Source organism: Cervus canadensis, chromosome 18 (genome assembly GCF_019320065.1).
Source record: "Cervus canadensis isolate Bull #8, Minnesota chromosome 18, ASM1932006v1, whole genome shotgun sequence".
Lineage (NCBI taxonomy): Eukaryota > Metazoa > Chordata > Mammalia > Artiodactyla > Cervidae > Cervus > Cervus canadensis.
In genome coordinates, this window is record NC_057403.1 from 15,549,853 (window position 1) to 15,576,547 (window position 26,695).

At 49.6% G+C, this 26,695-nt stretch overlaps 2 protein-coding genes and 1 long non-coding RNA gene across 18 annotated transcripts in view; 1 reads left to right on the plus strand and 2 right to left on the minus strand.

The window, feature by feature from the left end:
• LOC122420201 (carcinoembryonic antigen-related cell adhesion molecule 1-like) overlaps nt 1-23,922 on the minus strand; it is a 108,133-nt gene extending 84,211 nt beyond the window's left edge. For 12 of the 13 annotated variants that reach the window (XR_006263218.1, XR_006263219.1, XR_006263220.1 and 9 more), the window contains exons 1-2: nt 23,754-23,922; nt 22,479-22,835 (exon numbers count right to left, since the gene is read on the minus strand). Coding sequence is in view for 9 of the 13 variants with exons in the window: in XM_043435078.1 (XP_043291013.1) it covers nt 22,479-22,835; nt 23,754-23,817 (421 nt within the window). In the remaining 4 variants the exon portion in view is untranslated. Of the gene's footprint in view, nt 1-21,010; nt 21,290-22,478; nt 22,836-23,753 lie in introns of all 13 variants that reach the window. The other variant, XM_043435072.1, reaches the window with a different exon arrangement.
• The window catches only part of LOC122420196 (carcinoembryonic antigen-related cell adhesion molecule 7-like), a 320,198-nt gene that overhangs the window by 254,714 nt on the left and 38,789 nt on the right, over nt 1-26,695 (plus strand). The gene's annotated exons all lie outside the window — the stretch shown is intronic.
• Nucleotides 10,625-15,872, minus strand: LOC122420231. The gene is made up of 3 exons (XR_006263236.1): nt 14,407-15,872; nt 11,040-13,315; nt 10,625-10,854 (listed from the first exon to the last, which is right to left on the minus strand). It is a non-coding gene; the product is annotated as an uncharacterized LOC122420231 (long non-coding RNA).

Below are 26,695 nucleotides of genomic sequence, written 5' to 3' on the forward strand. Positions count from 1 at the left end.
TATCATAATCAAATTCATAGAGACAAAGAAAGTAGAATGGTATTTGCCAGGGTTTGAGGTGGGGGACTTCTAGAAGTTATTGTTTAAGGGGTACAGAGTTTTTAATAAGAAGAAAAAGTTCTAAATGGATAGAACTATCTAAATGGATAGTTCTAAATGGATAGTGAATGTACTTAATGCTACTGACCTGCAGTCTTAAAATGGCTAAAATCATATATTTTATGTAATCTTCACATTAAAAAAATGGTAACAGGAAAAAACAACAACAACGAATCTTGTGAAAGTTAAACTAAAATGCTAAACCCAGGAGAAGAAACTGTATTTGATTCAGAGATTGAGCTGTTACTCATTCTGCCACCTGTTTACTGTGTGCGTGTATTCAGTTGCTCAGTTGTGTCTGACCCTTTGCAACCCTATGGACTGTAGTCCGCCAGGCTCCTCTGTCCATGGGATTTCCCAGGCAAGAATACTGGAGTGGCTTGCCATTTCCTCCTCCAGGAGAGCTTCCCAACCCAGGGATCAAACCTTCGTCTCCTGCATTGCAGGAGGATTCTTTACCACTAAGCCACCTCGGAAGCCCTATAGTGGTCTCATTTGTTATTCTGCCCACCGTGACCTCTCTCCATTTTCCACACGATTGTTAGCATAATCCACAGAGAAAGATATAGCATAAGGCAAATGGTCACTTACATTTCACATGCAGCCTGAGGGGGTCACTTTTGCTGGAGTTGCCCCTGTTGGAGACCTCACACTGATAATTCCCTGTGTCTTTTCTGCTGACGGGGTCTATGGTGAGGGTGCTATTGTCCAGGGACAGTGTCATCCCCCTTGTGAGGAGGAGACTCTGGCCTTTGAAAAACCAGTGTATGGAGACCCCAGTCTCATCTGTGAGGCAGGTCAGGACCACGGGACCCTCATGTTCTGCGACTGTGGTGTTGCTGGCTTGGAGGGAGGGCCGTGCCACTGGGTCTGTGGAGAGACAGAGGGGTGACTGCTGAGAGGGGGTCAGGGGCCTGGGCCACGCTCCCTCTCAGAGATCTCAGCCAGCCCCGGGCCCCAGTGACCTCTGTAAAGGTGACCTAGAGGATGGCCCTGAAGCTGTGATGAAGGAATGGAGTCTCTCTTCATTGATGATCTGTAAGGAGAAGACTGTCCCTCCTCTCTGACTCCCAGGTACCCTGGGATGACCCCTGACCAGTCTCCCTGGACATCTCTGTAGTATCAGCACCAGGACCCTCTTCTCAGCCCATATGTCTAACATCCTCATCATCAAGTGGAGTTTGTTTTTTTTTAAGTTAACTTTCCTGGACCTTTTCCCACAATTTTCTTTGACTATCAGAAAATTCAGGGACTTCCCTGGTGGTCCAGTGGCTAAGACATCACACTCCCAATGCAAGGGGCCTGGGTTTGATCCTTGGTCCGGGAACTAGATCCCACATCCTGAAACGAAGAGTTTGTGCGCCACAACCAGAAGATCTCACATGCCACAACTAAGACCCAATGCAGCCAAATAACTAAATAAAAATACCTAAATTGAAAAAAATTCAAAAACCCAGCCTAACCTGCTCTCCATGCTGAGTCTCAGGGGAAGGACTGGACTCCGCCCCTGCTCAGGCTCGGCTCTTGGGGCTGAGCCCTGGCCGGTGACCTGCTGAGAAACCTTGGCCTCAGGGAGCTGGGAATCATCCGCCCCAGTCAGCCCCGACTGGGAGGCCAACAGCCACCAGCGGCCCAGGTTCTCCGTGGTCGCTGGAGCCGGGACCCTGGGACAGGGTCTGGGGAGGGGCTTCCCCGTGGGCCTGAGCTTCTCTGTGAGGATCCCTCAGGCCAGGCCCCTACTGAGTCCTTCAGGGTCCTCCTCAGGGTCATGGTCTCAGGGAGAGACCCAGGGGGGCTGGACTGAGAGTTCTCTCCCTCTGCTGAGTCCCTCCCATCAGACCGATCTTCTTTCTGCACGGTGCTTGCAGGGTCCAGATCGCCTGAGCGGAATTCTGACCCTTAGGAGTTCGTCTCCACTGTGTGTGTCCTGCACTAAATCTTCAAACCCCAACAGGGGACATAATGTAGAGGGAGATGGAGGCACCATCCGGGTCTGTCAGAGCAAAATTCAACTGCTTCCCACCCCAACACCCTGAGGTAAGAGGAAGCACTCACGGTGTACGTTGAGGTGTCCAGTCTGTCTTTCTGTTTGTAAATCATTCTTTAAAATGAGCAGGGTGTAGGATCCTGTGTCTTTCTGGGTGATGTTCTGGATCAGCAGGGTTCCATTGGGGTAAAGTGTCTCCCGACTGCTGTGTGCAGACCCTTTGGCAGTTACATGAGTGGCTACTCCATATGATGCAATTAGCTGGATAGTTTCTACCCTTTCTCCTCTGTACCAGGAATAGCGTAGAGTTTTCTCTGTCACGTTGTGGGCAAGTAGCAGGACATTGGATCCTTCTGCAGCAAGGGGTGCCACCGTTTCAATAGTGAGCTGGGTAGTGGTGGGCAGTGTCCAGAAAGTTAAGAGTGAGGCTAGGAGGGAAGAGAGAGAAATCAGTTAATATTCTGACCTGTGTGGGGGATGGGGAAATGGTGCCCTGGGTCCTAAGCTGGTCTCTCCATCCCTCAAGCCCAGGGAGGTACTCCCCCAGGGGCTCCTGTCCTGGGCGTTACCCCGTAGGTCTCAGTTGGGGGGTGTAGTCAGCTTCCCCGCTTCCACAGTCTCCAGCCTCACGTTCTCCTTCTGGCTTTCCCCTGCAGAGCAGGAGGCTGGGGGATGGGGAGGAGGTGCATCAGGAACTCTAGTCATAGGGACGGTGTCCCCACGGTGCATGGGAACCACCTGTGGTGCTTCATGAAGGCTTTGAACCCCCCAGAGGGACCTTAGGAAAGCTGCTTCAGCAGCCACACAGGCCTCGTGCTTGCCCAGCCTGGCTCAGACTCCAGAATGTAGGGTGGGAGCAGCCTCTCCCCAACGTGGATGCACAGGGAGGGTCTGCAGATCCTGTTAAAATGCAGAGCCTGACTCAGCAGGGGTGGGGTGGACCTGAGAGTCTGCATCTAACAAGCTCTCAGGTGATGCTGACCATACTGGACTGTGGAGCACACTTTCTATAGCAAGGCTGATGGTGACAAGTCAACTGAGAGGCTGCCGCCCTCCCCCCAGTGTCGGCCTCGGCCGTGTACTGGTCTGGGGTCTGCCAGCACGACACAGAGACCCCAGGATCTCGGAAGCAGGATATTATTTCCCTTTGTAACACTGGTGTAACACTTCCCTGGTGGCTCAGCTGGTAAAGAATCCGCCTGCAATGCAGGAGACCAGGGTTCAATCCCTGGGTAGGGGCGATCCTCTGGATGAGGGCATGGCAACCCACTCCAGTATTCTTGCCTGGAGAATCAGATGGACAGAGGAGCCTGGCGGGCGACAGCCATGGGGTCGCAAAGAGTCAGAGGCGACTGTCACGTTGAGGGTCTCCCCAGGGTTCTCAGAGGCTGTGAGAAGGTTGTGTTCTATTCCCATCAGAAGCCTCCAGAAAAGGACTGAGGGGCTGGAAAGGGGGCGTGAGTAACGCCGGGTGAGAGGGATCCTCCTTCTTTCTCCTTGCGGGTCCAGTGGAGCCACAGCTTCCAGGGTGTGGGCTGAAGGAATAGTAGTTGCTAATGGTGTGAAGTGGGCCCACGCCTGGCTGTATGGAGGAGGTGCTGGAGTCCAGTGTGGGGGGCGTGGAGAGCGAGGAGGACTGTGGACTGAGGTGACATCCGCGAGGGTCTGACTGCTGGGCTGAGGGAGGTCTGAGACCCTTGGGGAGACTCGAGGCCGTGGAGGAACTCTGCTGCCCTCTGGTGGACAGGGCAGGAAATGCAGCAGTCCCCACACCACGTGGTTCTGCCTAACATCATGGATTATCGAGGGTCTTTGTTGCTGTGTCGGAGAAGGCAATGGCACCCCACTCCAGTACTTTTGCCTGGAAAATCCCATGGACGGAGGAGCCTGGTGGGCTGCCGTCCATGGGGTCGCTAAGAGTCGGGCACGACTGAGCGACTTCACTTTCATTTTTCACTTTCATGCATTGGAGAGGAATGAAGGAAATGGCACCCCACTCCAGTGTTCTTGCCTGGAGAATCCCAGGGATGGGGAGCCTGGTGGGCTGCCGTCTATGGGGTCGCAGAGAGTCGGACACGACTGAAGTGACTTAGCAGCAGCAGCAGCAGCAGTTGTTGCTGTGAACGGCCTTTCTCTAGTTGAGGAGCGTGGGCTTCTCATTGTGGTGGCTTCTCTTGTTGCGGAGTTCCCTGCCTGAATTTCCTTATTATTATTAAAAATGATAATGTTTTTTGTACTTTTGGTCGCACTGGGTCTTTGTGGCTGCACTCAGGTTTTCTCTCGTTGCGGTGAGCAGGGGCTACCCTTCGGTGCGGGGCACATTGCGGTGGCGTCTCTGGTTGCGGAGCAGAGGCTCCAGGGCACGCGGGCTTCCGTAGCTGTGGCTCTCGGGCTCAGTGGTAACACATGAGCTTAGTTGCTCTGAGGAGGGTGGGATCCTCCCGACCCAGGGATCAAACCCGTATCTCCTGCATTGGTGGGTGGATTCCCAACCTCTGGACCACCAAGGCAGCCATGGATGGTAGTCTGGGCAGAGACATTTGCTTGCAGAGAAGGCAGATCTGTATCCAGAGTACCTGCCTGTCCCAGTAAGAACAGAAGGCTGCCCTTTTATCACGGAGAAGGTTCACTGTAATCAGCCTGCCACCAGGTAACTGGCTGATCACCCTGGGGAGCAGTGCCCTACTTGAGGCCCGGCGGGTCTCGGGGCTGACAGACTGGGCCCTCAGCGGTGGCTGTAGCCAGGTCGTCCTTGGTGAGTGGAAGTCTGTGTTGCTGAGTCCACGTATGACTTGCATCCTCACCGCCGTGGCCACTACATTCGTGAGCCCACCAGTCGAAGGCAGGGGTAGCTGGGGAAAGAGGCTGACTGGGGTTTCCCTGGTGGTCCTGCCGTTGAAAATCTGCCTGGAAGCACAGGGGATGTGGGTTCGATCCCTGGTCTGGGGCAACTAAGCCCGTGTGCCACAACTACTGACCCTGGGCCCAGAGCCCACGGGCTGCAACTACTGAGGACCGAGCACCCTAGAGCTTGTGCTCTGCAACAAGAGAAGCCACTGCAGTGAAGAGGAGCCCCCACTCACTGCAACTAGAGAAACCCCACGCACAGCAGTGAAGAACCAGCGCAGCCAAAAATAAGTAAATAAATGTTAAAAAAAAAAAAAAAAGGAGGCTGACAGGTGTCCACAGAACAGGTCATTCTATCCACTTGATTATTTAAATCTCCTGCTGAGGTGAACGGTGAGAATTTAGAGAGGTTTATCCATATATTTCTGTCCCAGATCTCCTTGACACCAATTTTCTAGTCATGTTCTTAACCAAATCCCTGACGGCCCAGCCAAGCCATTGGCCACAGCCCGTGAATCACTGTATAGTCACACCTCTGGCCAGTCCTCCTTCCAGGTGAAATGGACAGTCAGGTGCCTTGTCTGAAGTTCCTTCCCCTGCCCCCGCCCCCCCCCCCAGAGGATTTCTCTTTGCTCTGGCTTTCAGGGAGGTTTCAGAAAGGGTCTGTCGTGCTGCAGTTTTTCCCTTTCACGTGGTGTCTGCACATCAAGCAGAACTCCCTGTAAACTAGCCCCAAGTTTTCTCTTTTGCCATTGATTGATCAGTGGGAATTCTCCTTGGGGCCACAGGTGTGGCTCAGAGAGAGAGGCCATGTAACAAGAGAGCGATCGATGGTACTTGGGCTACTACTTCTTTGTTAATTAAGTTTTGGCTGCGCTGGGTCTCTGTTGCTGTGCACGGCCGTCCTCTAGTTGTGGTGCGCGGGCTTCTCCTTGTGGTGGCTTCTCTTGTTGCGGAGTACAGGCTCCAGGCCCTCGGCCTTCGGTCCTTGAGGCCACAGGTCTAATTGCTCTGAGGCATGGGGGATCTTCTCATACCAGGGATTGAACTCATGTCCCCTGCCTTGGCAGGCGGATTCTTAACCACTGGACCACAAGGGAAGTCCTGGGATTATTATTCAAAGATACAAGTCAGGAACAGGCTTTCCAGGTGGCACTAGTGGTAAAGAACCCACCTGCCAATACAGGAGACATTAAGAGACAGAGGTTTGATCCCTGGGTCAGGAAGATCCCCTTCAGGAGAGCATGGCAACCCATCCCAGTATTCTTGCCTGAAGAAGCCAAGGGCAGAGGAGCCCAGTGGGCCACAGTCCATAGGGTCACAGAGTCAGACCCGACTGAAGGGACTTTGCATGCACGCACGCATAACTTAGGAACAGCCAGATGCAGAGAGGTATGGGGACAAGAAGACAAGGTATGAGGAAAAGAGTCAGACATGACTTAGTGACTAAACAACAAGAATATTCCATCGTATATATGTACTACATCTTCTTTATCCATTCTGCTGTTGATGGCCACTGACGTGGCTTCCATGTCCTGGCTGTTGTAAGTAGTGCTGAAAAAGATACATACACCCCAAGGATCCTGGTTCTTTTAGCTAGGAATTGACTGAGGGATACTGAGTCTTTGTTTTCTTGATTTTATTCGCCTTTTGTTCACTTGATTTAGAGCTCTTTCATGTATACGGGTCAAGTAAGAATTTGTTAGACTTCCTGTTTCTTTCATTTCAGTTAGGCAGTGCCTTTGTTCTCTGTTGAGTCAGACTCTTCTGATGGCAGCATTGACTCTACTGTTCATTATGGTGAGCATGGCCCACCTTGCCTTTGGTGATTAAGTACTGGCTAAATAGACATGAATTTGAGTGAACTCTGGGAAATAGTGGAGGACAGAGGAGCCAGGTGTGCTTCAGTCCATGGGGTCACCAAGACTTGGACACGACTTAGCAACTGAACAACAAATGCCTCTTCGACCTGCTGCCTCTTGAGCCAGTTACCCCCATTGCATTGAGGTTTCCCACATCTGTGGCAACGGTTCCCACTGTAATTTCTGAGCTCCAGAGAAGAGTCATCGCAGAGCTAGCTCTTCAAGGCTGCTGGGGCTTCCTTACAAAATCATATCTCAGTGTCGTGGTGAAAGCTGTGTGCTCTGAACTCTCCCAGGGTATTGGTGAGAAGGTCTCAAATGATAAATCCATACAGCATTCCAATCTAAGTCTTTGGATCCCTGTCTCTGAGTAAATCGTTTCTTCTCTGGTGCAGAGACCTCCTTGTGTTTCCATCAAGATAAACATAGATAGGTGGAAAACTTAGCAGTAACCTAGTGAGCTGAGTGGGAAAAACTCAGAGGCATTTTTCTCTGAGAAGGCCTTCAGGGGCTCAACCCAGAAGCCCCAGAGGAGCCCAAGAGAGGGGAGAGAATATCTCACACAGAGTCCCAGGTGCTCCTGGAATAACTGAGGGGAATAAGCCAGGTCAGGAGATGCTCTCGTACCTCTGGTCAGCCATGACACATTCAGTCTGGAGGGTCCCCCCTCTGGGGTGTCTGTTTTCCTCAGGAATAGCCTAAGCCATGAGGTCTTGTGTGTGTGTGTGTTTTAAACCAAGTATGTTTTATTTGTCTGTTCATTTTTGGCTGTGCTGGGTCTTTGTTGCTCAGGTCTTTCCCTAGTTGTGGTGCTCGGGCATCTCACTGCAGTGGCTCCTCTTGTTGCAGACCATGGGCTCCGGGGCACGTGGGCTCAGTAGTTGTGACTTCCGGGCTCCAGAGCACAGGCTCGATAGCTGTGGAGCGCATGCCTGGTTGCCCCGCGGCATGTGGGGTCTTTCCCAATCAGGGATCAAACCCATGTCTCCTGCAATGGCAGGGGGATTCTTCACTACTGAGCCACCAGAGAAGGCCAGGATCATTTTAAAGCAAAGGCGCATCTATCGTTTTGTCTAAGGATGGTGGTTACTCTCCTCCCCAAATCATTCTGTGTCCACGCCTGGGAAATTCCATGGTGGGCTCCAGCCACGGGGTCACAGAGAACCGGACATGACGGAGCGCACCAGGCTCATGGTGCTGCTGCTTCCCCGTCACTGCAGTCCTGTCTGACTCTCTGTGACCTCGTGCACTGTGGCCATCAGGCGCCTCTGTCCATGGGGTTTCCCAGGAAGAAGGCTGGAGTGGGTTGCCATTTCATCCTCCAGGGGATCTTCCCAACCCAGCGATCGAAGCCCCATCTCCTGTGTCTCCTGCATGGCAGGCGGATTCCTTACTGCTGAGCCACCGGGGAAGCTCCCCCTCCCAGGGTCCTTGAGGACACTTACGGACAGAGTGAGTCTAGCAGTTCCCACAGTGGGGGTGGGGTGTGGTGTGGGAGACACCTTTATGTGTCCTGATGTCACCATCTGGCTCAGATAGTGCTCTGGACACCAACTCCTGGGCCAAGATGGGCTCTGACCTGCCCGCTGGGCAGTCAGTGCAGGATGCCTGCCGCCCAGTAGAACTCTGGGGGGACGGGATGGGCCACATTCCCTTGGTCCCACACTTCAAAAGGGTTAGAATGGTGAATGTCAGCTTAAGTGAATTTTATCTCAAAAACAAAAAATTTAGGAGAGGATCCTACCCCTTACCTTGGGCCAAGCTGGCACCAAAACAGCGCTGGGCATGTAAGTGCATGTCCATTTCTTCACTCCCCAAGCACTCCCATAGTAATTATACAGGGGCCGAGGCAGGAGTCCACCCATCTACCATCGTTCTTTCCTTTATTCCTACTATGAGCACTTTCAGTGCCAATTCCTCGCGAAGGCGTCACAGCACCACTGACAAGCCCAGCTAGACCCATCCTGCCTGCATGTCAGGTACTTAGGGATCCACAAGACACATGATGGGAGCACAGAACCAGTCCTGAGCACGTAGTTCCAGACGAAGGAGGAGAGGGCCGGGAGGGGGGTGCTTCAGAGGGGGACTCTGGGGTTCACCTGCGGAGGGTGGGATGAACTGTGGCAGAGGGCAATAGGTCTGGCTGTAAGAGGGGAAGGAGAAGGTTTACCGGGAAAGGGGAAGAGGCCATCCCATGCAGGGACTCGTAGGCAGATACAGGGAGGCACCAGCAAGTCCCGATGGACCAAGCGTGATGAGGGGACAGAACATGTGGAAATGAGACAGCAAGGAGCAGTGGAGAGGAAGCTCTTGGGGAAAGGTCAGACGAAAGGGATGGTAGCTTTTCTGAAGATTGTTGTGTTCTGTGGGATCTTTTGGGGTTCCCAGGTGACGCTCATGGTAAAGAACCCATGTGCCAATGCAGGAGACATAAGAGATGTGAGTTCGATTCCTGTGTGGGGAAGATCCCCTGGAGGAGGGCATAGCAACTCACTCAGTATTCTGGCCTGGAGAATTCCCATGGACAGAGGAGCCTGGTGGGCTACAGTCCATGGGGTCTCAGAGAACTGGACATGACTGAAGCAACTCAGTATGCATGCACAGACGCACATGGTGTCTTTTTCCCCCAGAGCCTGGACTGAAGAGGCCAGGAGGGCTCAGGGCACTGGAAGGGAACAAGGAGCAACTGTTCATGACATGTCTACCACCTGTGGTTGCTTCTTCCTGCTCATATTTGTGTGGACATCAGCCAGCCCCATTTTCCGTGTCCCTTCCTGCATTTGCAGAGGAATAAAGTTGGAGCGCTATCCGTGATCCCTTGGTCCTCAGGGTAGCATGAGCAGACCCAGAGCCATCTTGGTTGGACAAGGGCTTTTTTTTTTTTTTCTTTTTTAAAGCTCTCCTGTACTATTCTACTCTTAGAAATTTACTTATTTAATGTGGCTGTGCCGAGTCTTAGGTGCAGCACCAGGATCTTCCATCTTCACTGCGGCTTTCAAGATCTTTAGCTGTAGCACTGGAACTCTTAGCTGCGGCATGAGGGATTTAATTCCGTGACTATGGTTGGAACCCAGGTCCGCTGCACTGGGAGGAAGGAGTCTTAGCCACTGGACCACCAGGGAGAGTTCCAGGGTAAAGATTCCTGTGAATGTCATCCTTTCCTGTTAATATCCTACCCACCAAGTACTGCCAGCAGAACTTCTCTCTCCCAGGAAACAGTGATGGAGGTTAGGATAATTTAGGTATAATATTTTCTGTGTAGCCCTGAGCCCCCAGGACAGAGTGAACTCAGAGTTACAGGTGAATTTCTGCTGCGAGCCCATTCCCTCAAGCAAAATAAGAACAAATGAGGGCCTTCAGCCGTAAAGCCCTGTCGGTGGTCCCACATGAATGGGTTGACCTGACTATTTCCAGGTGATGAAAGCTAATTTTTAGGGGTGAATTCTCACACCATTGATTGCATGTGTGCTAAGTAGCTTCAGTAGTGTCCGACTCTTTGGGACCCTCTAAATGTTAGCCCACTAGGCTCCTCTGTCCATCGGATTCTCCAGGCAAGAACACTGGAGTGGGTTGCCATGCCCTCCTCCAGGGGATTTTCCCGACCCAGGGATCGAACCCTTGTGTCTTACATGTCCTGCATTGGTGGTTGGGTTCTTTATACCACTGGCACCACTTGGGAAGTCAAAGGCCATCAATTACTACTGCCAATTAAAAAAATAAAGTATTTGTTTATTTATTTTATGTTTGGCCGATCTTCATTGCTTCACAGGCTTTTCTCTAGTTGCGGAGAGTAAGGGCTCTCTCTCTAGTTGTGGTGGGTGGGCTTCTCACTGCAGTGGCTTCTCTTGTTGCAGAGCACAGGCTCAGTAGTTGTGGCGGATGGACTTAGTTGCTCCAAGGCATGTGGGATCTTCTTGGACCAGGGAATCAACCAGTGGCCCCTGCCGTGGAAGATGGATTCTTTACCACCAGGGAAGTCCCCTGGGTACTGATTTTAGTGCTGCTTCCAGCGGTCTTGGGAAGGAGGTACCACAGCAGAGGGCCAGGGGAAATCAGGGGCTGAGGAGGGGAAAGACAGCACATGTTCCAATTGCTTGGAAGTGAAGGAAATGAGATGACAGGCTAATTCTTGGTGGAATTAATAAAGGAAGGTTATCCTTGTTGGAAGAGCTCTGACTCTCTGAGGGGCAGATAAAGGGACAGGGAACAACGAGGCGGGGCGTGCTGGAGAGATGTCTACACACCTGAGCCCATGGAGACTGTGGGAGTGAACGCTGGATCAGGCATGGGATGCACTGGAGGCATCTGCGTGGGCAGTGCTGTGTGTCCCTAGTGAAGAGCCCAGCAGACCTTTTACTCATGAAATCATCTTCTCTCCTTCTCTCCCAGAGGAAGACAGGCAGGTCCTTCCAGGCAGGTTGGAGCAGTGACCTATGGCTCTAGGTGGACGCACTTTGTCAGCAGGTGTGCACATGAATTGATTGAGCTCTCGGATCCCAGGATCCAATACCCCTGGACTTAGAAACAGGCTCACTCTGTCTCCCTGTTGAGCAATTTCTATTTCTTCTGCCTGTAAGGAAGGCAATGTAGAAAGCAGTACAAACTGTGAGGCAGCATGTTGATATCTGATACACAATATTTATTATAAATATAGAGCAATTTTTACAAATCATTCAGAAGTGGCCTCAGCCAGGCAAAATTAAATTATGCAGAAATGCTTGCATGAGGGGAGGTGTACACAGTCTGTATCAGGGTGAGAAAACCCTGAAAGAGGTACCTGAGTACAGAGCACTCCCAGCGACCCCTTTCTGTGGGGCCAGTACCACACAGCAGGAGGTCCGTCATGAAGGTGGAATAAAGCCTTTCTCTCAGCAGCCCAAGGAGGCCCCGTCTGTGCAGAAGGCTGGTGGGAAGCAGGTGCACCTCTCCTCCTCCCGTCCTCCCTTTCTGTGCCGACACATTGGGTCCCGTGCACCCCATGGGAGAAGAATTCCAGAGGCTCTTCAAGAAACCCAGGGCTGAGTCATAATCTGCACCTTGTGTCCTAAGGAGCGTGCGCACCAGTGCGGCCTCCTGGGCTGTAAACAATGCTAACAGCGCAAGGGGCCGTGTTCCCTTCAGGGCGCTCCTGCTTCTCAAAAAGGCGTCCTGAGAAGGTAAGCGGGACAGACGGACAGAACAGGCACAGGCGGGAACACGGAAGAGAAGGGGGTTGATGACTGGCCTGAGATGCCTAGAAACGGAGTGAGACCCATTTCTGGCCATGGAGGTAGACAACTGCTACTTCTTATTTTCTGTGCGGAGCCCCTGACACAAAAGGCTTAGGGAGCTCATGGCCAGAGGGACATGAGGGGCTTTGGTAGGTCTTTCCCCCTGAAGTGGTCAGATTGGCTTATGCAGCAAATTAAACAGAACCCCTTTCACATAAACAAGCAGTTACAAAAATTAAAATGGCAGAATGTCTCAGAAGGAAGGGAAAAAATAACCAATACCCCCAAATTGTACATTCTTTGACCATGATTTAAATAATCTCTGCAGGGTGACTTTCTGAGTCCTTTCCCCAATCCCAGCAGATTGCATCTGGTAAGAGCTGACTGCCCCATAAACTGATGACCCCTCAATCTCCAGTCATTGCCTTGAATAAAGCCCACAGTATTATTAAAAAGTATGTGCGGTTTTCTTGTTTGTTTGTTTCTGCAGTTTCCATGAAGATACACTTATGAACGCTGAGAAGTTGTTTTCAAGTTGCTTCTAGCGGGTTCTCTGAAGGCATGCTTTCAAAGGTTTAGATGGTATTCTAGCCAAGTAGTAAGTTGTTTAGTCCCTGATCCTGCAGGTTGACAACCCTGAAAGCGGACAAAGGTGTAGAACTTCCCAGCTCAGAGCTGGTCATGTATGTGTATTCCTGTGTATGGTGGGTTCACACTGGGCTTCAGAGTGCAGAAGCTCTTCGTTTTCCTTCTCCTTGCTCTTCTTTTCTGGCACAGGCATTTCAGTGGATAAGAAATAATTCTCCAGGTTATGGCAAATTCATGTTAGACTCCAATAGGACTGAGGTGGGAAGGAATGAATGTGTTCTGAATACACAAGTTTACAACTGGTCTAGGTCAGCAAATGGGGAAAGGCAGAGCTTCTGGCAACTTTCTCCCAGGGTCCGCTTTGCTAGATTTCAATGACAAGGAAGTTTTGGTTTCCTACAGATCTCCTTGTGGATGTGCCTTTTCATCCACTGACACTGTAGGAAGGGGCTGTGACCAGGCAGCATGGAGGAGCCTCATTAGGGGTGGAAGGAGCTGGGGGAAGACTCTCTCCTCATTTTCCCTGAGGGCAGAGGGATCTCCTGGGGATGGGGGTGAGAAGCTTGGAATAAGTCAAGAGTGCAACAACCAGGACAGGTTCCATTACTGTTTTTTCACTTCTGAATGGTTTCTGTATCTGTTGACGACGGGGAGGCTGAAGTTGCTTTTTTGGTAAATTCCTGGGCATTGAAGTTCAGGGAGGAATATTTAACTTCATTAACCTGAAAGGCATGAGCAGCAGTCAGTTAAATCAGCATCATAGGCCAGACCCTCCCCTTGTCCAGGGTGACACAGCACCCATGCTCTTACCACTTTGAAACTTTTAGCTTCAGAGAAAGGCTTTTATTACCTATTTTCTCTGCTTAGTAACATCCTATTGAATAATCATTAGAACATTATGGATGATTATCGAATTCTACAATGGAATATGATGGCACAGCAATATGAATAAATAGACAATAAAGGCACACAACCATATGAAAGAATCTTGCAAAACAATTTTGAATGAAAGAAGCCAGACCCATGTACACTGTGTGTTTCGTTATATAAGCACATAATCAAGTAAAAGTAATCCCATGCATTAGAAGTGAAGATAGTCTTTACTATTCAGAGGGAAGTAAGTGGAGCATTTTGTGTGTGTGTGTGTGTGTTGAGGGGGGTTGATTTTTTTAAAATGATTGGGTACTGTTTATACAGATATGAACAACTTGTGGAAACTTACACACTGTTAAAATTATTAGGATGGTCAGAAAGCTCATTCAGATTTTTCCATAAGATCCCACGGAAAAACTCAAACAAACTTGGGTCAACCCAATACTTATGATTGAAGCATTTTTCAGTTTATATGTGTATTCTGTTGAAGATTAAATGAGGAAAATTCAGTAAAAGTATTAGAAGGGAAAGGAATCAAGACCTCAGGTCTATAACACTGGAAATTATCATTTGTCAGTAACAGCAGAGTCAGCCTGGAGGCAGAAGAGGGAGAATGATTTAGTGCCTTTCTTGCTCTGGCCACTGTGCTGAGTGCTTTACCTTTGTTATGTCATTTAATTCCTTGATCTCCTCTGTGAAGTAGGCAGCACACCCATTTTTCAGAGGACTCAGCTGAGGCCCTATGAGGTTAAGTTACTTGTCCATGGTCCCAGCTGTCATCAAGTCCAGTGAGGTGGACTCTTGGGAGTAATGCTTCTTTGTTGCTGCAGTGAGAAACTCTGACCCAAACTTGATTTCCCATTTGTGTCTACAAGACTAACCCATTCTACACAGAGATATTTCCATGAGAAAAGGAGCCAGTGAAGCTGGCTGTGCTTACCTTTTCAGGTGAACTGTCAGAGTGTCCTTGACCTGGGGAAACAAAGGAAAGTCATCAACCCATGAAAATGCAGAGTTGCCTTATGGCCTCAGAAAGGACTGTTCCTAAAGCTGATGTGACTTCTAGCTGAAGGAGGTGGCAGGTGGTGGGAGGGTGGGGGCCCATGATTAAGACTTAAGGATTTCTCTTCCCTCAGTCTGTGGTCCAGACCCCAGTACATTAGACCGAGGTGGTGGTGGGGCGGGGTGCGGGTGTTGAGGGGAGGCCTCAGTGCACTTCTGATGATTTCTGCCAGTTCACAAGGCCTGAGTTTTGCCCACGTGTGTCTCACAGGTGTGTGTCTAGGCAGCAGGCTCCAGAGGCAGGAGGGGCTGAGGCCCCCAGTACCCAGAGCACCAGAGGCAGGGAAAGTCTCACCATAGGAGATGTCCGCATCCATAACAGAGGCATGAGGGGGAAGGAGGTAGGATGAGGAAAGGGCTCCTCCAAGCTCGGCCATCTCACGGCTGCCTGGCTTGTGTGGCTTCAGAGGGGCCATGTCTCTGGGGACTGTTCCATGACTAGGAAGTGTATGAGGACCTGTGCCAAGCTGAGGGTGGGGACTGAGATCACCTCTCATATTTCAGAAGGTAGGGATTCCCTGGTCAGTCAGGGCGCGTGGTGGAACAAACCAGCTCTCACTGAGAGAGTGGCTCTACTTATTGTGGTTGTGATCTGAGGATTTGTGGTCTGTGAGATTGCGCTGGTCAGTTGCCCTAAATAAATATCAGACACAGTGACTACTATTCCCAGGCACAGGGTCTTTGCTCCTTGAATTAGGAAGCACAGTGTCGGCATGATTCCGTGGGGCTCCTCCATGTTCATTTTCACCTTGGTTGGTCCTCTTTCCTTCCTAGGATCTCTGTCTTCAATCTACCCATTACCCCCTCTCATGTTTACTCCCTCTGCTTTACTGGCTCTTCAGAACATTTATGGCCATTCATCTCAACTGCTTCTATTTCTACCAGGACATCTTTCCACTTTTGTAGGTAGATGCTGGTTATTTCTCACTTTCTTTATTGCCCAGGAGGGCTTGGGTTGTTCCTGCTTTTCTTAGGTTCTCTTCCAGTCCTGTCCCTCCCTCCTCCTGCTTTTGTGGTCGACAGAGCACAGGTCTCCCTTACTCCTGCTCCTCCTTTCATATCCTCATTGGTTTTCCTTCTTGGACCTTGGTTTCCCTGCCTGGGACAGAGGAACACAATTGGCGCTGCCCCCTCTAAACCAGATGGAGGTGGGAATAGCCATGTCCAAGAGACAGGGGGTTACAGGAAACATGAAGACCAGGGAAGAGGAGACCCATAAGAATCAGTGCCGAGAAGCACAGGAAGACTGAGGAGCAGATCTAGGCCAGAGACAGAGACGAAGTCTCCTTCCCTCTCCCAAGCAGGGCAGTCAGCCTTGAAGAAAGCAGAACAAGAGGAAAGGTGGCATACCATCTAGTTCCTCTGATGTACAGAAAATACATCAGGCCTGCTATCAGAGCCACCCCAGCCACAGCTCCAATCACGATGCTGACAAAGGCACCAGCTGAGAGGTCTGAGGAACTTTCGGGTGTCGCTTATCTGTTGTGGAAAGAGAAGAGAAGAATGAATGAAGGCGACATTATTTTACAGTGGGAGGGGCTCAGGAAATAACTCAATATGAAATAAGTAGTCTCTCCTTGTTCCTCCCAGGTATAAACTTTCTGTGGAAGGTTGCTGTGAGGTGAGTAACCACCTATATCCTTGCGATTTTTTCCTCTCTGATTGCATTTCTAGGTTGGTGACCACATTCCTCAATTCGAACCTGGCTTTCCTGCACTCATATGTTTGAAGTCTTTGGAAATGTAAGAAGGACTGATGATGGTTATTTTTGTATGTTATCACTTCCCATCTTTTCATGGTTACATCTTTACCTGGGTACCAGGTATGGCTGCCATCAATATGCACCTGTTAGGTGTCTTACGAAAGTGTGAGTTCCTGAGTCACGTCTGACTCATTGTGACCCCATGGACTGTAGCCCGCCAGGCTCCTCCGTCCATGGGATTTCCCAGGCAAGAATACTGGAGTGGGTTGACATTTCTTTCTTCTGGGTATCTTCCTGACCGGCGGATCTTCCCGACCCAGGGATCGAACCCGGGTCCCTTGCATTGCTGGCTGACTCTTTATCATCTGAGCCATTGGAGGTGTCTTATGGTTGGCACTTAAATGATGGAAGGCCTGTGAATTCACTACCCCTTTTCACAGAGACCACCCTTCACACAGGTTTCCAGTAGGAATATGAAATCAATCCCAATTCTGTGAGAAATAAATTTTTTTGTGTGATGGGTGGCTTTTAACTCAAGGGCTCCTTGCCAGCTTTGCAGATATTCTCTTAGAACTGCACTGCAGCCTGAAACTTCCTCCTTCCTAGGGACCCAATGTGCATCCTGCTCTGAGGACCCTCCCAGGCTCCTCCCACTCCTGCCTCACTTTCCTTCACAGGCATTTTCCACAAGGAATGTCTTAGATGTCTAATCCCATCCTGGCTGCATCTCATGGAATGAAAACTATCATACTAGACATGAAACCTTGTACTCAACCCCCCTGTTTCCTCTCTTCCATATTTAGGAAGTAACATGTTCCTGTGGATCTTTGTGCTTTCCCTACCCAAATATATAACACCTTTTGTCTGTTTCTTCTTTTTTACTTCAGTGGTCCTCACCGTTCAACTCAAGACTGAAAATCAGTGCTAATGTGAGCTGATGATGTACATACTCTGTGCCAGGCTCTGTGCTATATATTTGCCAAATATCTCATTTAATTCATATAATAACCCAGTCAGATAGATATTATTTCCAGTTTATAGATGGAAAATCTGAGGTTTACAATGGTGGAACCCTAAAGCCATATGGCTAATGAGATGTGGATGGAGAGTCAAGTCGTCCTAGGAACACCTGACTGTATACAGCCTAATGAAGTTGAGAAGGTCCCCTGGAGAAGGAAATGGCAACCCACTCCAGTCTTCTTGCCTGGGAAATCCCATGGACAGTGGAGCCTGGCGAGCTATAGTCCATGGGGCCTCAAAGACTTGGACAGGACTTAGTAACTAAACAGCAGCAACAACAATGATAATAGTAATAATTATAGCAGCTAAATTGTTTGGAAAATGTTCCCCGTGTGGATGTTTTGCGAAGGGTTTAGTTGAATATTACATTAAATCTGTGAAAAAATGCCATAAAGAAGGTTCTTTTATTGCAGTTCTCCCTTGAGGACTCTGAGGCTCAGAGAAGTGAAGAATCTCCTGCAAGTATTTATAATTGTAAATGCTTATATTAAAAGAAGGATCTCAAATCAACAACCTAATTTTACAACTTAAGGGAGAAGAAAAAAGCTAAATTCAAAGCTAGCAGAAGGAAGGAAATAATAATAATTAGAATGGAGATAAAGAAATTAGCGGATGGAGAAACAGTAGATAGAATCAATAAAACCAGTATTTTGTTCTTCAAAAAGATTAACAAAATTGACAAATCTTTAACTAGATTGACTAAGAAAAAAAGAGAAGATTCAAATTATAAAAATCAGAAATGAATGTGGAATCATTACTACTAATTCTACAAAAATAATACAAAGTATAAGAGTACTAGGAATAATCCTATGCCAATAAATTGGATAATCTGTGAAATGGACAAATTTCTGGATACATGAGAGCTACCAAGATGTAATCATAAAGAAATAGAATATATGAACAGACGTATAAAGTAAGGAGGTTAAATAAATAAAACCATTTGAAAAAAACCCACTAACCATTTAGGATAAAACACTCAAATCTAGGAAAAAAAGGAAACCACCTCAACATAATAAAGGCCATAGATAAAAATCCCACAGCTAACATCATCCTAAATGGTGAAAGAGTGAACATTTATTTTCTGAGATCAGGAGCATGACAACAATGCCTGATATTTCCAACTCTATTCAAAATAGTATTGGACATACTGGCCAGAGGGATTAGGCAAGAAAAAGAAACAAAAGACATCCAAATTGCAAAAGAAGAATAAAATTATTTCTGTTTGCAGTTGACATGACCTTATATGTAGAAAATGATAAAGATTTCCCAGAAAACTGTTAGAACTAATAAACAATTCATCAAAGTTGAAGGAAACTAAATCAACATGTAAAGATCAGTTGCTTTTATATACAATAAAATATTCAAAAAGGAAGTTAAGAAAATTTTATTCTATTTTGATATGAAAAATAATATCAAAAGAACAAACTACTTAGGAATTAACAAGGAAGGTGAAAGATTTATACATTTAGGAATTATAAATAAGCACTAATGAAAGAAATTAAAGAAGATGTAAACAAGAGGAATGGATAAAGAAGATGTGGTACACATATGTACCATGGAATATTACTCAGATATTAGGAGAATGCAATAGTCCCATTTGCAAAAACATGGATGGACCTAGAGAGTCTCATACTAAGTGAACCAAGTTGGACAGAGAAAGACAAATATCATATGCTATCACTCATAAGTGGAATCTATTTTAAAAAGTGATACAAATGAACTTATTGACAAAACTCAAACAGACTCAACATATTTAGAAGACAAACCTATGGTTACCAAAGGGGAAATGTGTGTGTGTGGGAATAAATGAGGAGCATGGGGTCAACATGTACATACTACTATATATAAAATAGATAACCAACAAGGACCTACTGTATAGCATGGGGAGCTCTACTCAATATTCTGTAATAATCTATATGGCTAAAGAGTCTGGAAAAGAATGTATATATGTATACGTGTAACTGAATCACTTTACTATACACCTGAAACTGACACAACATTGTAAAATATACTCCAATAATTTTTTTTAAAAAAAGAGACAAATGGCCAAAAAGCAGATGAAAAGATGCTCAACATCACCAGTAATTAGGGGAATGCAAATCAAAAACACAGTGACATATCACTTCTCACCCTTTAGAATGGTTGTGGAAAAAAAAAAAAGCAAACAGGAAAGAGGAAGTGTTTGCAAGGATGTGTAAAGATTTAAACTTTTATGAATTGTGGGTGAGAATGGAAAACACTATAACCACCGTGGAAAACTACATGGCCGTTCATCAAACAGTTGGACAACTGCCATTTGATCCAGTGATTCCATTGCTGGTTGTGTGCCCAAAAGATTGAAAGCAGGAACTTCCCTAGTGGTCCAGTGGTTAAGAATCCACCTTCTAATGCAGAGGACATGGGTTCAATCCTTGGTCTGGGAACTAATGTCCCAGATGCCTCGGAGCCACTAAGCCCGAGAACAGGAGAATCCATGTGCCACAGCAAGAGAAGCCATCACACTGCAACTAAAGAAAGCCTGCACACCAGAATGAAGAGCCCGCACGCTGCAATTAAGACCCAGCGCAGCCATAAGAAAACAGATCAAAAGCAGTGATTGAACAGATACTTAGACACCCATGTTGATGGTAGCATATTCACAAAAGGTGGAAACAATTTAAAAGACAATCAACTTATGAATGATCAAATGTTGTGTATACATACAAGGAAATATACTTCAGCCTTTCAAAGGAATGAAATTCAGACATATGCTGTAATATGGATGGGACCTTGAAGACATAATGCTAATAAGTGAAATAAATCAGACCCAAAGGGATAATTATAATGTTATATGATTCCACTACTTTGGCCATCTGATGCAAAGAGCCAAGTCATTGGAAAAGACCCTGATGCTGGGAGCAGGGCAGGAGGAGAAGGGTGTGACAGAGGATGAAATGGTTGGATGGCATCATCGAACTCAATGGACATGAGTTTAAGCAGTCTCTGGGAGATGGTGAAGGACAGGGAAGTCCGGTGTGCTACAGTCCACGGGGTTGCTAAGAGCTGGACACGACTGAGCGACTGAACTATAACATGATTCCACTTATACAAAATGACTATCATAATCAAATTCATAGGGACAAAGAAAGTAGAATGGTGTTTGCCAGGGCTTGAGGTGGGGGACTTCTAGAAGTTATTGTTTAAGGGGTACAGAGATTTTAATAAGATGAAAAAGTTCTAAATGGATAGTGGCAATGTGAATGTACTTAATGCTACTGAGCTGCAGTCTTAAAAATGGCTAAAATTATATATTTTATGTATTCTTCACGTTAAAAAAATGGTAACAGCAAAAAACAACAACAAATCTTGTGAAAGTTACATTAAAATGCTAAACCCAGGAGAAGAAACTGTATTTGATTCAGAGATTGAGCTGTTACTCATTCTGCCACCTGTTTACTGTGTGCGTGTATTCAGTTGCTCGGTTGTGTCTGACCCTTTGCAACCCTATGGACTGTAGTCCGCCAGGCTCCTCTGTCCATGGGATTTCCCAAGCAAGAATACTGGAGTGGCTTGCCATTTCCTCCTCCAGGGGAGCTTCCCAACCCAGGGATCAAACCTTCGTCTCCTGCATTGCAGGAGGATTCTTTACCACTGAGCCACCTCGGAAGTCCTGTAGTGCTCTTGTTTGATATTCTGCCCACTGTGACCTCTCTCCATTTTCCACACGCTTGTTAGAACAATCCACAGAGAAAGATATAGTATAAGGCAAATGGTCACTTACATTTCACATGCAGCCTGAGGGGGTCACTTTTGCTGGAGTTGCCCCTGTTGGAGACCTCACACTGATAATCCCCGGTGTCTTTTCTGCTGACGGGGTCTATGGTGAGGGTGCTATTGTCCAGGGACAGTGTCATCCCCCTTGTGAGGAGGAGACTCTGGCCTTTGAAGAACCAGCGTATGGAGACCCCAGTCTCATCTGTGAGGCAGGTCAGGACCACGGGACCCTCATGTTCTGCGACTGTGGTGTTGCTGGCTTGGAGGGAGGGCCGTGCCACTGGGTCTGTGGCGAGACAGAGGGGTGACTGCTGAGAGGGGGTCAGGGGCCTGGGCCATGCTCCCTCTCAGAGATCTCAGCCAGCCCCGGGCCCCAGTGACCTCTGTAAAGGTGCCCCAGAGGATGGCCCTGAATCTGTGATCAAGGAATGGAGTCTCTCTTCATTGACGATCTGTAAGGAGAGGACTGTCCCTCCTCTCTGACCCCCAGGTACCCTGTGATGACCCCTGACCAGTCTCCCTGGACATCTCCATAGTATCAGCACTGGGACCCTCTTCTCAGCCCACATGTCTAACATCCTCATCATCAAGTGGAGTTTGTTGGTTTTTTTTTAAGTTAACTTTCCTGGACATTTTCCCACGATTTTCTTTGAGTATCAAAAAATTCAGGGACTTCCCTGGTGGTCCAGTGGCTAAGACATCACACTCCCAATGCAAGGGGCTCGGGTTTGATCCTTGGTCCGGGAACTAGATCCCACATCCTGAAATGAAGAGTTTTTGCGCCACAACCAGAAGATCTCACATGCCACAACTAAGACCCAATGCAGCCAAATAAGTAAATAAAAATACCTAAATTGAAAAAAATTCAAAAACCCAGCCTAGCCTACTCTCTATGCTGAGTCTCAGGGGAAGGACTGGACTCCATCCCTGCTCAGAGGCGGCTCTTGGGGCTGAGCCCTGGCCGGTGACCTGCTGAGAAACCTTGGCCTCAGGGAGCTGGGAATCATCCGCCCCAGTCAGCCCCGACTGGGAGGCCAACACCCACCAGTGGCCCAGGTTCTCCGTGGTCGCTGGGGCCGGGACCCTGGGACAGGGTCTGGGGAGGGGCTTCCCTGTGGGCCTGAGCTTCTCTGTGAGGATCCCTCAGGCCAGTCCCCTACTGAGTCCTGCAGTGTCTTCCTCAGGGTCATGGTCTCGGGGAGGGACCCAGGGGGGCTGGACTGAGAGTTCTCTCCCTCTGCTGAGTCCCTCCCATCAGACCATCCTTCTTTCTGCACAGTGTCTGCAGGGTCCAGATCCCCTGAGTGGAATTCTGACCCTTTGGAGTTCGTCTCCACTGTGTGTGTCCTGCACTAAATGTTCAAACCCCAACACGGCACATAATGTAGAGGGAGATGGAGGCACCATCCGGGTCTGTCAAAGCAGAATTCAACCGCTCCCCACCCCAACACCCCGAGGTAAGAGGAAGCACTCACGATGTACATGGAGGTGTCCAGTCTGTCCTGTCTGTAAATCAAACTTTAAAATGAGCAGGGTGTAGGATCCTGTGTCTTTCTGGGTGATGTTCTGGATCAGCAGGGTTCCATTGGGGTAAAGTGTCTCCCGACCGCTGTGTTCAGGCCCATTGGTAATTAAATTAGTGGCTACTCCGTATGATGCAATTAGCTGGATGGTTTCCACCCTTTCTTCTCTGTACCAGGAATAGCGTAGAGTTTTCTCTGTCACGTTGTGGGCATGTAGCAGGACATTGGATCCTTCTGCAGCAAGGGGTGGCACTGTTTCAATAGTGAGCTGGGTAGTGGTGGGCGGGGTCCAGAAAGTTAAGAGTGAAGCTAGGAGGGAAGAGAGAGAAATCAGTTAATGTTCTGACCTGTGTGGGGGATGGGGAAATGGTGCCCTGGGTCCTAAGCTGGTCTCTTCATCCCTCAAGCCTTAGTGTGTGTGTGTGTGTGTGTGTGTGTGTGTATGTGTGTGTGTGGTTAAGCTTAGTAGCATGACCCCCATCACTTCGGCCCCTCTGGGCTCTGTTCTTCCTCTGTTTCCCCAGTTTTCCCCTGGCTCACTCCCTCGCTGCCCTCACACAACTGCTCACACTCAGGGGCCTCTTGGGAGATGTCCTTCCCTCCGACCAGCTGCTCTAAAGACCCTTCGTGTTCATTTGCTGACCCTTCCCTGCTCCATTTCCTGCATGACGCCTGTGAGAAACCTGACAGCACATTCTAGATCTCTCTGCTTGTCTGTCTTCCTCCCCACAGAGTGTAAGCTCCGTGAGGGCAGGGGCTTGTCTGATCCTGCTTGAAATGCAGTGCCAGGACCAGGCTCCAGACATTGTACCTGGGGATGAAGGAATGAGGGGTCCCAGGAATTCACAGCCTGGTTTTGTCAGTTTCTGAGGGTGCTGGGTAAGGACAATGTTTAGTGTCGCGGTTAAGTGTTTTTCTGTAGTGACACCCAGACATAAGTTATTATTATTGTCATCAGTTTTCAACAGTTACTGCTCAGTGAAGAATAACTTGTAAAAGCTACACTAGTTGAAGTTTTCCTGCCCCTCACCAGTTCTAGTTCATGGAGCGTCTCCTGTGGCTGAGCCTCTGGCCCTACCCTCCCTGCTCCCCTGTCCTCTGCCCTCAGGTCTGAACAGAAGCAGTCTGTCCCCTCTCAGAGCCCCGTCTCTCCCAGAGATCCCACCCAGTCTCCTGTTCTCCCTGAAAACTGTCTCTGCCCACTCCCTGAAAATTGTCCCCACTCACCTGACAGCAGGACCCTGTTGCAGGGGGCGCACCTTCTGCGGGCAGGGCCTGAGGGGGGCTCCATGGTGCCTGCTGTCTGCTGCCTCTCTCTCTCTGTCTGTGAGGAGAACTTCTGCTCCAGAAAGGCTCACAGGCACTGCAGTCGCTGTGTGAGCTCTGCCGTCCTTCCTGCTCTGTGATAGGCTTGGCCCTAAGGCAGGCTCACTTCGCTAAGTCACGTGGACCGGGGGCGGGGCCTCACTCTCAGTTGACTCCCCCTTCCCCACCTCTGTCATTCCGCCTGCCTTCTCTGGTCTTCCCTCTTCCCTTTCTGTTACATTTCAGTTGCCTGGGAAGCGATGCTGTTTCTGCCTTTGGCAGCTTGATTTCTCACCCTAGACACACACACACACACACACACACACGTACGCAGTTTCCACCACTGTTGGGGAGAGCACCTCCCTGGGGCTCCTGTCCTGGACGTTACCCCGTAGGTCTCAGTTGGGGGTGCAGTCAGCCTCCCCGCTTCCACAGTCTCCAGCCTCATGTTCTCCTTCTGGCTTTCCCCTGCAGAGCAGGAGCCTGGGGGATGGGGAGGAGGTGCATCGGGAACTCTTGTCACAGGGACGGTGTCCCCACGGCGCATGGGAACCACCTGTGGAGCTTCATGAAGACCTTGAAACCCCAGAGAGACCTTAGGAAAGCTGCTTCAGCAGCCACACAGGTCACATGCTTGCCCAGCCTGGCTGAGACTCTAGAATGTGGGGTGGGAGCAGCCTCTCCCCAACGTCGATGCACAGGGAGGGTCTGCAGATCCTGTTAAAATGTAGAGCCTGACTCAGCAGGGTGGACCTGAGAGTGTGCATCTAACAAGCTCTCAGGTGATGCTGACCATACTGGACTGTGGAGCACAATTTCTATAGCAAGGCTGATGGTGACAAGTCAACTGAGAGGCCGCTGCACTCCCCCCAGTGTCGGCCTCTGCCGTGTTCTGGTCTGGGGTCTGCCAGCACGACACAGAGACCCCAGGATCTCCGAAGCAGGATATTATTTCCCTTTGTAACACTGGTGTAACACTTCCCTGGTGGCGCAGCTGGTAAAGAATCTGCCTGCAATGCAGGAGACCAGGGTTCAATCCCCGGGTGGGGGAGATCCTCTGGAGGAGGGCATGGGAACCCACTCCAGTATTCTTGCCTGGAGAATCAGATGGACAGAGGAGCCTGGCGGGCGACAGCCATGGGGTCGCAAAGAGTCAGAGGCGACTGTCACGTTGAGGGTCTCCCCAGGGTTCTCAGAGGCTGTGAGAAGGTTGTGTTCTATTACCATCAGAAACCTCCAGAAAAGGACTGAGGGGCTGGAAAGGGGGCGTGAGTAACGTCGTGTGAGAGGGATCCTCCTTCTTTCTCCTTGGGGGTCCAGTGGAGCCACAGCTTCCAGGGTGTGGGCTAAAGGAATAGTAGTTGGTAATGGTGTGAAGTGGGCCCACGCCTGGCTGTATGGAGGAGGTGCTGGAGTCCAGTGTGGGGGGCGTGGAGAGCGAGGAGGACCGTGGACTGAGGTGACACCGGTGAGGGTCTGACTGCTGGGCTGAGGGAGGTCTGAGACCCTTGGGGAGACTCGAGGCCGTGGAGGAACTCTGCTGCCCTCTGGTGGACAGGGCAGGAAATGCAGCAGTCCCCCCACCACGCGGTTCTGCCTAACCTCATGGATTATCGAGGGTCTTTGTTGCTGTGTCGGAGAAGGCAATGGCACCCCACTCCAGTACTCTTGCCTGGAAAATCCCATGGCCGGAGGAGCCTGGTGGGCTGCAGTTCATGGGGTCGCTAAGAGTCGGACAAGACTGAGCGACTTCACTTTCATTTTTCACTTCCATGCATTGGAGAGGAATGAAGGAAATGGCACCCCTCTCCAGTATTCTTAGCCTGGAGAATCCCAGGGATGGGGAGCCTGGTGGGCCGCCGTCTATGGGGTCCCACAGAGTCGGACACGACTGAAGTGACTTAACAGTTGCAGCAGCAGCAGCAGTTGTTGCTGTGAACGGCCTTTCTCCAGTTGAGGAGCGTGGGCTTCTCATTGTGGTGGCTTCTCTTGTTGCGGAGTTCCCTGCCTGAATTTCCTTATTATTAGTAAAAAATGAAAATGTTTTTTGTACTTTTGGTCGCGCTGGGTCTTTGTGGCTGCACTCAGGTTTTCTCTCGTTGCGGTGAGCAGGGGCTACCCTTCGGTGCGGGGTACATTGTGGTGGCGTCTCTGGTTGCGGAGCGGAGGCTCCAGGGCACGCGGGCTTCCGTAGCTGTGGCTCTCGGGCTCAGTAGCTGTAACACATGAGCTTAGTTGCTCTGACGCGGGTGGGATCCTCCCGGCCCAGGGATCAAACCCGTGTCTCCTGCATTGGTGGGTGGATTCCCAACCTCTGGACCACCAAGGCAGCCATGGATGGTAGTTTGGGCAGAGACATTTGCTTGCAGAGAAGGCAGATCTGTATCCAGAGTGCCTGCCTGTCCCAGTAAGAACAGAAGGCTGCCCTTTTATCACAGAGAAGGTTCACTGTAATCAGCCTGCCACCAGGTAACTGGCTGATCACCCTGGGGAGCAGTGCCCTACCTGAGGCCCGGCGGGTCTCGGGGCTGACAGACTGGGCCCTCAGCGGTGGCTGTAGCCAGGTCAGCCTTGGTGAGTGGAAGTCTGTGTTGCTGAGTCCACGTATGACTTGCATCCTCACCGCCATGGCCACTACATTCGTGACCCCACCAGTCAAAGGCAGGGGTAGCTGGGGAAAGAGGCTGACTGGGGCTTCCCTGGTGGTCCTGCCGTTGAAAATCTGCCTGGCAGCGCAGGGGATGTGGGTTCGATCCCTGGTCTGGGGCAACTAAGCCCGTGTGCCACAACTACTGACCCTGGGCCCAGAGCCCACGGGCTGCAACTACTGAGGACTGAGCACCCTAGAGCTTGTGCCCTGCAAC